This window comes from Azolla caroliniana, unplaced genomic scaffold (genome assembly GCF_043228905.1).
Source record: "Azolla caroliniana isolate FFs.n. ecotype wild unplaced genomic scaffold, voAzoCaro1.0.p SCAF_16, whole genome shotgun sequence".
Lineage (NCBI taxonomy): Eukaryota > Viridiplantae > Streptophyta > Polypodiopsida > Salviniales > Salviniaceae > Azolla > Azolla caroliniana.
In genome coordinates, this window is record NW_028230451.1 from 854,628 (window position 1) to 864,479 (window position 9,852).

General features: G+C 36.8%; 2 protein-coding genes across 2 annotated transcripts; one reads left to right on the forward strand and one right to left on the reverse strand.

Moving 5' to 3' along the window:
• The first annotated feature begins 2,340 nt into the window (after positions 1-2,340).
• On the forward strand, positions 2,341-5,077 carry LOC147853426 (uncharacterized). The gene is made up of 2 exons (XM_087332194.1): positions 2,341-2,772; positions 3,326-5,077. Exons 1-2 carry the CDS (start codon positions 2,580-2,582, stop codon positions 4,621-4,623), a joined length of 1,491 nt encoding a protein of 496 aa, XP_087188320.1. The 5' UTR covers positions 2,341-2,579; the 3' UTR covers positions 4,624-5,077.
• A 291-nt stretch (positions 5,078-5,368) lies between these two features.
• Positions 5,369-9,192, reverse strand: LOC147853427 (esterase/lipase/thioesterase family protein). Its single transcript, XM_087332196.1, has 9 exons — positions 9,059-9,192; positions 8,403-8,694; positions 7,597-7,725; positions 7,318-7,449; positions 6,703-6,845; positions 6,450-6,547; positions 6,189-6,283; positions 6,036-6,089; positions 5,369-5,871 (listed from the first exon to the last, which is right to left on the reverse strand). The coding sequence occupies exons 1-9, from the start codon at positions 9,091-9,093 to the stop codon at positions 5,704-5,706; spliced, it is 1,146 nt and encodes a 381-aa protein (XP_087188322.1). The 5' UTR covers positions 9,094-9,192; the 3' UTR covers positions 5,369-5,703.
• Positions 9,193-9,852: the final 660 nt, after the last annotated feature.

Genomic DNA, 9,852 nt, shown 5'->3' on the forward strand with positions numbered 1-9,852 from the left:
ATGCCCAAACAGGTTGGACTAAGTAAGCAAACCCAAATTTTACCATTCTCAAGTTTTGGCGCATGATTGCAAAGTTAGATCAACCCTACTAATGGTTCCTACATTTCATTCAACCTAAGCATATAGATTCAATAGTAATGGTTGAGAACTTCCCATATATCATATATCTGATCTTAACTATGGATTAGTTAGTTGATGAGGGTATTTGAGGTTAGAGTCAAGGAGAAGCAACATGTTGGGATTTGAGAAAGAGATCAATTAAGGTTGAAGAACGGAGTTTGTTAAGCATTCATTAATATACAACACTTTCTACTTGACATATTTGCATATTTCTCATTTTGGCTCTTTTAAGTCCTTTATGTAATTGTCACTTTATTTCATCCCAAACTTTTGTTTTCACTTTTTCTTGCGAAGAACTTGTCCTCAAACCGAGAAGGGCAGTTGAAGTCTCATCAAATGAAGTTTATGTCACCGCCTTAGAGGTTCACAAACTTCAAAAACGATGCAAGCAAGTTTGAGAGTATTTATCATATTATATTTCTCAAGTGCTAGTGCCAAGAAACATACATTTTCCATGGAATGATGTCACAACACATTTTTTCAATGCCATGAGAGTGACGTCTTTCCATTTCTTTTTTGGCATTTTCTAAGACTCGACTTATATTTAGGTTTTTCGTAAATGACACTTTTACCTTTGTAGCTTCTTTTGATTTTGTTAGTTTCATGAGATTTATTATCCTTGGTATTACTATTACACTGTCTTTTTTATCTTTTACTCTAGAGGTAGACAATCGTTATATTGTATCTTTTAATGATTGGATTCTATTGAGTAGTAATGAAATTTACACCATATCTTGATTCAAATAATAACACTATACAAAATATTTACTTATATCTCAATGCCTATAAATTTCTTACTTATTCACCATATACACGATAGATTGAGTTCTTACAACTGTAATAAATTCTCACTATGGTAAGATCATCCATTGAGTATTACACTTTGTCTACGGCCATCTTGCTCTTATCGGAATTGTTAATGATAACATCCATTTAAAGGGCATATCATATTCCACTCATTGACATGTGTGTGTGTGTGTGTGTGGTTGATGAGCAAAGAAAAAATCATGTATGCATATTTTTTTGTGGAAGTGTCATACAAAAAAGTTAATTGAACTTTATACAAGTTGTACATATCACAATTTTCTTGTCATTCCCCACCAATAACTCATGAATCCAAATTTGGGAGCAAAAGTTATGCCCAAAATGTTCCAAGCTATACAAAGGATTTGTGATGTGTGCAAGGCACAGGTGTATCTTGTATCCTATCATTATCCCCTTTACCAAAGCTCACATATGTCCAGACTCACGTTAATTGTGCTAGCAGAAGTTTAAAATATTAGCACGTCATGACAGAAAAATCTAGAGGATAGATACATTGATAGAAGGTGTTTAGAGAGAGAGATTGTAGGACATATTGCAAAAGTCAAATCTATTTAATACGAGCTTTCACTATGGCACGCACTAGTGTGGGGCAACGTTCCAACCAGTCCAACTTAATTATTTATCCAATTTGGAACATAACAAAGAAGATCTAATACATGTGAGAGGTATCAAATTACTCGAAGCTCACAAGCAAATAGCAAACAACTTCTATATAAAATACGATAAAGCGATGAATGCGTTTTTCCTTTTCATAATGTGAACGTTGTTCATCATTCAAAACTAGAATTAGGCCAAGTAAGGACAAATGCTCCTTGGCCAAATCACAATAGCCATTGAACTAAGCAACTCAATGCAAAGGGTATTATGATAACTAAGAGTAAGCAAATGGATGATAGAGAGATCGAACCATTGATGCCATACTAAGTGACACGCCAGGGTGTCGACCACACATACATACATACATAACATACATCACGTACATACATACCTTATAAGTTGTTATAACATACATCACATACATGCATAAGATACATAACATACATCACATACATGCAACTTTTTCTTCCAAACGAGAGAGAGGTTTTTAAAATACAGTTCTTGTCAATGGAAAGGGAAACGGATAACAAGTTTGTTGTTGGAGATGGAGGAGACAACAGTCAATGTCTGAATCAACTTTTTTTGGGCGAAAAAGATGCACCCTAATCACATGTCTCACACCATCACCAAGAAGAAGAAGAAGAAGAAGGAAGGAAGGAAGGAAAGAAAGAAAGAACAGAGCATCCCAAAACAGAGCATTTGGTCTTGTGTCACTGCAGCTAGAATGCATGACATAGCAGAGAACAATATTATAGGTAAACTACCCTTACCCCGCCCCCGCTTCCCTCACTTCTTTCTTCATCATGGGTCTCTATATATTTTTACATTCTTTTCTAGGTTATGTTGCCTTGGAGCGTTCAAATTTCCATCATCGTTTCAGATCTTCCTGCAGATTTGATGGAGCCACGTTTTTGGATCAGTTGCTCAAGACACAAGAGTCTCATAAGGTCCTCGTATCATTACTTAGATAGAAGAATCTGATTCGTTCTTTTTCTACATTGTCTTCGTTTTTCTTTGACGTCTTTTCCACCATCGCCATGGGCTGCACACCCTCAAAGGGTGTAGTCTCTAGCCCAAGAAGTAGAAGAACATGGAATGCCTTAATTTCCAGTGGCCTTTCAGTGCAAGTGGACAAGAATACTAAATCAGCAACAGATTCCGATTATATAGCTGCAATCTTGTCTTCCGATTATAATAGATCTGTCAAGAAGCCCATTTCACCAGCCAAAGGTAATCTTCCCCTACGATCTTTGATAAAGTTTTATGGTAAGACGGATTTATGTGTGTGCTTGTGCTTATGCATGTGCATATGTATAACAAGACTTGTTTGTATGCAATTCCACGAAGACTGATATAGAGAATCAAATGCATAATATATGCATGTGGTAACAAGGACTTATTTGTATGCAAATTCCATGGAGACCAATATAAAGCATCAAATCCATGTTTGTATGCAAATTCCATGGAGACCATAAGTCAACATAGAATATACACGGATAAATGTTTGTTATTTTGAAACAACTTCATTGTTTGCAATTCCAAGGAGAACAAAATATAAAGCATCGATGAAGTGTGGTTGTGTGTGTGTGCATGCGTGGGCGCACACGCATGAAACATGTATGTATGTATATATGTGTGGAGAAAGAACTTTCCTGTAAGTAACGTTTGTTGGAGAACAACATAAAAGATTAAAGACATAAGAGTGTATATGTATAAAAATCTGTTATATATTTTGCAGTAATAATGAGTTTTTTTATATGTGATTTCATTGTGATATATAAAGGAATCAAAGAAACCCCAAGACATACCAAATCAAAATCTGTGCTCAATGGTGGGGATTCAGACAACGATGCTACTGAGGATGTAGCCATATCCATTGAAAAGGAGGAAAAGATTACACAATTTGAAACCATTAACACGTGGGAGCTTATGGAGGGGCTTGATGATGATGAAGAAGAGGACGAGAATCTCTCTCTGAATCCAAGAAATGATCCTCTCCAACGGGCACTTTCCTTCAAATATATATTCTCTCGTGGAAACTATGAAGATAACAAGAACTTGGGCTTGACCTCATTTAGTCCATTCAGTGCTCCTTCAAGCCCTGAGTTCTCAGCCGCGGTGAGCCTTAAAGACTGGCTTCCGTCCAACAACCATTCATCAAAGCATGTAGAAGAGCTTATGGGCACCTTACAGTCATCTATTCTTGAGGCTTGCCAACATATGCAAGTGAATCCAGAACAACAAAGCCAATTGAAACATGCTGATGATGAACCAATTCAATCTATAGAAAATCTTATCACACAAGATGATTTATTCGATAAAATAGAAGTCATGAAAGACAACTCCAAGGTACCTTTGTTTGATCCAGAATTGCTAGAATCTTTTGAGAGAGCTATGTTACAACTATCGAAGGAGGAGTGGAATGCGGTGAGAAGCATTGAAGAGAGCCCCAGTAACTTTGCTCATTTTGTGAATTCTCTCAAGAGAAGCTGCTCTAATTCTTTGTATCCACTAAAAATTGCCAACATGGACGACTCTGCATTAGCTAGCACTCATAGAGATCATAGCAATGCAACGTACACAAACCATTCTGATACCATCTCAAAGATTAGTAATCATAGGACTGCAAATCAAACTTCCATTCATGATGATAGAAATCGAAAGATGATTTCATTGGGAAATATATTGACCGTTAATAGACAAAATAGTTGGCAACCCAAGAAAGCCACCACCATAAATTCCAAAGCAAATGATGGTAAATGCTTCAATGTGGTGTTCTACTCTACTACCTTACAACCTGTCACCAAAAGTTTCAAGGATTGCAATCAAGTGCGAGAGATTCTGATATCCATAATAGGTGCTACCTTTGATGAAAGGAACATCTCAAATCATCAGCAACATTTAGAAGAACTTAAGTACGCTTTGAACATCTCAGTTGCAGTCGTCCCAACTATATATGTGAAGGGAAAATATATTGTTGGGATAGATAGTATTCTTCAGTTGTACGAGAAGGGTGTGTTGGGACCAATGTTGAAAAAAGCCCTACAAGCAGAACCAGAAACCAGTGTGCCATTAATTTGAAGAGAACAAGAATATTTTTGTTTCTTGTCTTTGTGCCATTGGAATAGTTGCTCATGCACATAATTGTATACTAGTGGTATACTTTGTGTAGATGCCTTGTAGATCTTTAAAGGATATGATCCTTTGAAGCTGTAATTTTAAGATGTACAATAACAAATGCTGGGGAGCAGTTAGTTCCCTGGAATGTTATCATCAATCACTACACATTCTCTCCAATGATGCATGCGTGATTTGTAACGTTGTATAGTGTCATCCTTCATTTTCAAACTACCTGATGAAATTTCGGACACATTACCGCTCATGATGTAGCATTCATGGTATCATGATCCTGTTATAAAATCTGATTATGTCCAGAATAGCTGTGTCCCAAAACCTTGTTACAAGTTTACCTAGAGGATTCCATTGCAATTTAAGGGGACAATGAATGAAAAGTGTGTGTATACACAATACTCGTACAACATTCCTAATTATAATGGCCACCAATTAATGGAAATTTGTTAGCTTTGCTCCTTTTATCATTGCGTATATTATCTACAATCTTAGTATTTCATATAAATTGATGCGTTATCATCTCTTTTCTTCCTCCACTAGTTGCACTTATATATAAGGGGGTCTAAAATCTTCACAAGCCCTTGTATGTGTCATAACTTATGAAATTATTGTTGGCAAGATTAACATGTCTCTTTTCTTCCTCTACTTGTAGCACTTACATACGTTAGTATCAAACTTTAACAAGTCATTGTACCTGTAATAATTAATGAAATTATTGTCGGAAAGATTTGTCTCAACAATCTTTCTTCTTTAATATATTTATTGGAGGCTATGCAAAAGTGTATCAGGCCCATAACATACAACATTACTTCATTAGCATGATTGTGACGTCATCCTGTCAAGCCCATTTTAGTACTACAATTTATATGTGACAATTAAGTGTATATTGAATAAAAAATAGTGGAACATTTTTGTTAGTCTTTTCAATGTGAAAATGCTCCATTATTAGAGAAAAACTTTTCTGATGGGAAAATAATAGTGGGTGCCTGTATCATGTCCACACAATATTTAACTTGAGCTCTTTTTGTTTTAGTGTTCTAGCAAAGACATGTTAGATTTTGCGGATCTTTCCAGAATGTCAAGGTAATCCATCACCAATGGATCTGTCCATGGTGCTCCAAAAGGTGCATCACTACCTGCAACCCATCCAAGGTGACCACCAGCAGGAGTCACAACAAGGAAACAATGGCGGTTTTCCTGCAAACAAGTTTGGGAATGATCAGACAATATCTCAAGTATAACAACATAAGTATGGTATACACATACACATGTATAACGATATTGTGGACATGTGTATATGCTTCATATACATCATCAATATACACTATATTCCAAAAAGATGTGTAAATGATCAAGCAAACCATAATTTCAGCACGTGGTATTCCGCGAGAAGGTGCAATCGGATCGTCTTCAGCCTGGTTTCAGCAAAACAAATGTGGATTTACTAATTAATAAAGTTTCCTGGTGATTTGACAATGAACTACAGACAGCTCCATGCAAAGACATGATATCACCTGAATACAAAGAAGGGGGACCTTCACATCCTTAATAGAGCGTGAACTGCTTGCATATTCGTAGTACTCATCCACCGATTTATATCCGAATGACACTATACAAACAAACATATGTCCATTAGAAATTAAAACTACAGCAAAAAATGATAACTTCAGTAATAAACTGCAGGTTTGTATTTCATATTGCTAAAAAGGGGAGGGCATACAGTAAACTAAAAAGTCAAAGAAAAGAGAGAAAACACGAATGCACATCATGCTTGCCTCGGGTAAGGCCATCATCAAAATCACGAACTGTTCTTGCAGCAGCTACCTTTGGGATGTTGTACTCACCTCCAATGTTTTCAAAGAGAGCTGCATGTCTATAGCCCAAAAGACATCCAAACAACAATAGATGAGCAGAAGCACCAAATCTCTCTCTACATTGAAATGCGTTTAGAATTTTAATTTTCAGGAGCACTCGTTTCTTAAAATTTGACATCAAGGTTGGAATCATATGATAATCACAAAACCTTACTTCTTGAAGATCTTCCGTAGAGACCCTGCAAGAGCTGAATCATAAACATTATTGAATCCCTTGTGAAAGTCTTCATCAGCTATGGTCAGATTGAATGGATTGCAAAGAGACACTGCTCCAGTTAGTGGACAACTGACTCCCTCCTGCACAGAGGAAAATGTTAGGATCATACAGTAATAGCTAGGTAGTACCACCTGTCTCCAAGCAATAATATAAGCTAATAGCAATTTATACTCATAGACACCCATTTTATTCTATTCAAGATTAACAGCCAAACTACCTTAACCTCTACACTATTAACACTACAAGAATATTCTGCCTTTCATCTATTCTCCACAAAAACCTGAGGAATAGAAATATTTACGCATGATTGCATCCAACAAAGAAAGTTTTTCATTCAGTGGTAAAAGTGTTTTTTCAATAAGAACTGTACAAGGAATTAGAAACTAGATAAAAATGTCTCATTTCGATAAGAACTGTACAGGGACTATGCAACAAGACTAAGGAATTACACCATGCAAATCAATATTTTACATTAAATGGAAACGTCCATCTCTCTCACTAAAGAAATGTACCCAAATCACGCCATAGACTATACGAAACCTCAGCACTTGCCTGACCAAGGTATCTGACCAGAATATTGCCACCCAGTGACCATCCAGCTGCATATAGACGGGAGTTTGGTAACAGTTCTCCCACATGCTTAACAACTTGACGAAGATCTTCTGTGAATGATGCTGAATAGAACTGCAGAGTGTGGCATTCATCAACAGTTAAAATATTCTGAGGAATACTTTCCACTATGATCACATAGTAATTCGTTGATGTAGTAGATTCTTGACTTTAATGTTTGACAAAGGGTAAGAAAGGACAAGAAATGTGTCGTTTACTAACCTGCGGAGATGTCACTGGACTTTGTGCACAACCACGACTATTGAAGACTACTGCATTCCAACCACGCTTTTGAGCTCTAGTCAACATGTGCCGAACATAGGTATCACCACTTCCTCCCGTGAGACCTGGCTGCAAATGATTATTTATTTTCTGTTATGATCTCTCTCTGTAATTCATATTATTTTCTGTTCTACCAATGCCAATTAGGAGACTTTGGCATTTTGTGGCACAGCAAGAAATTTAAGGATTGATTTCATTATATGTATATGAAAAGTCTTCTATCTAAAATTTTATATAAACATTTGATATTTTTCCTCATAGACAAAAATAGAAACTAGATAGGCCACCGTGTACTTAATTCAACTATTGCTGATCGTGATTATTCCATGGTCATACCACCCATAAACCTGTTGCAAAATAGCAGTTCCTATAGGTGAATAACATTCAACACAATTGCTTCAAGCATGAGAGACTTGTTGCATTGGTTGTGACTAGTATTCAATTCTAGCACTAGAAATGCATTCTAGCGTCCCTTTATGTCTTCTGTAGAAGATTCTCCTCTTCGTGATAAGGTTTCTCTTGACAAACCAAACCACAACATGTATGAGTAATAAAATAATAAACATGTATGAGTAAAATGTATGAGTAATAATAATATGAGTAAAATATGCATAAGGAGAGTAATGCATTGGATTCCTGGCTACCTTTTATCAACTTACCCAAAATGAAATTTTCATTAGAGCATTTTTTAATGCAGACAATCGACCTCAAAGAAAATGTTCAAATATTTATTTCTGGAGCCCTACCAAAAGTATCAAGACAGGATTTCCATCTTTCACACTAACTAATGTTGTATCACAGTCAGATCCCCCAACAGGCCAATCCAATGCAACAGTTCCATTGTCATGCATCCTCAAGCATTCTCTTCGAAACACAATGTTTGGAAGAGACCGAAAGAAAGCCGCAAATATTGTCTCTTGATGCCTATTTACAATCATAGGATGACTCTTATAATCCTGCTTGAGCACGGGTAAAGCATCCAGCAAAACCTTTCCTAAACCTGTTGGATTGGTGATGATTTCAAGGGATCCTGATGACCTGTGTCCAAAACGGGAAATCCATAGAATTCTTCATTATAATTGCACGACCACATATTAAGTCTTATATCTGAAGCTTATTCTAGGTTTTGAAGCTCCTTTCAATTTCGCCAAGATTCATTCTACGTTATCAAATTTCATTCTATTCGTTCAATCTGCATTTTAGATTTTTGGGCTTCATTCCGTGCTTGCAAGCTTCAACCTAGGTTTCGAGCATCATTTTCAGGGTCTTCCAACGTCACTCTATGCTATCAACAATCAGTTTAGATTTCTCAAGCTTCAATCTAGCATTTCAAGTTCGATGTTAGGTTTTCGTTGCGCTGCCACACGCATACATATACATACATACATACATACATACATACCTGTACGTCTGTACAGAAGAAGGTCCTGCTCCCATGGCTGAAGAGCGAGGAGATGCACACAATGAAAGCTTCAGCAAGGAAAAAGAATGTGGGGCTGAAGAGCGAGGAGGTGCACACAATGAAGACTTCAGCAAAGCAAGAGAATGTGGGTAGGAAGGGGGAGGGGACATCTGCATCTCCAAACAAGAAGAAGAAGAAGAGGATGAAGCATTTCCACGCACACACACACACACACATATGTACATATTAAAACACTAGAGAGATAGAGATATATATACATACATATACATATACATATACATATGACTAGTAAATTAAGATATATGTATGGAGTAATAGAGTGGTGAGAAACTAGGAATTCGAACCCAAGACCTAATGCAATAACAACTTGCCACTAGGCCAAGCTAATTATAGCAAAAATTTGACCGCATAGTCAAAACCCAAAAAATGTATGTGGGGTCTCAGTGGACATTCATTCACTACAAGAGTGGGGACACAAGATGCGGCTATTGTTGGGTGATGAAGCATAGGCTCTTCCTATGTCGATTCTCATCATGTGATACAAGCAACACCTAGAGGGGGTGGATTCATCCACTTCTAAATGTCGATATTTATTAAAAGGCCTTGGATCTTCGTCTTCACTTGGGTTACTCGAAACTATTCATATACATTACAATCAACCCTCTCTTTCGTCTATAAGACTCAAGCATGATGAAGACTTAGGCGAAAGAGATAGGCATGCCTATATCTCAACCTATTTGGTTTAATAATGTCTCTACATTCCTTCTACGCGG

What these genes read in the sequence shown, in the direction of transcription:
- LOC147853426 (XM_087332194.1), top strand. Translation starts at nt 2,580, where the DNA reads ATGGGCTGCACACCCTCAAAGGGTGTAGTCTCTAGCCCAAGAAGTAGA. An exon ending in GCCCATTTCACCAGCCAAAG is followed by an intron (nt 2,773 to 3,325) that starts GTAATCTTCCCC and finishes TGATATATAAAG; the next exon opens with GAATCAAAGAAACCCCAAGA.
- LOC147853427 (XM_087332196.1), bottom strand. Translation starts at nt 9,093, where the DNA reads ATGGGAGCAGGACCTTCTTCTGTACAGACGTACAG. An exon ending in TCCCCCTTCTTTGTATTCAG is followed by an intron (nt 6,090 to 6,188) that starts GTGATATCATGT and finishes TGCTGAAACCAG; the next exon opens with GCTGAAGACGATCCGATTGC. An exon ending in TACCACGTGCTGAAATTATG is followed by an intron (nt 5,872 to 6,035) that starts GTTTGCTTGATC and finishes ACTTGTTTGCAG; the next exon opens with GAAAACCGCCATTGTTTCCT.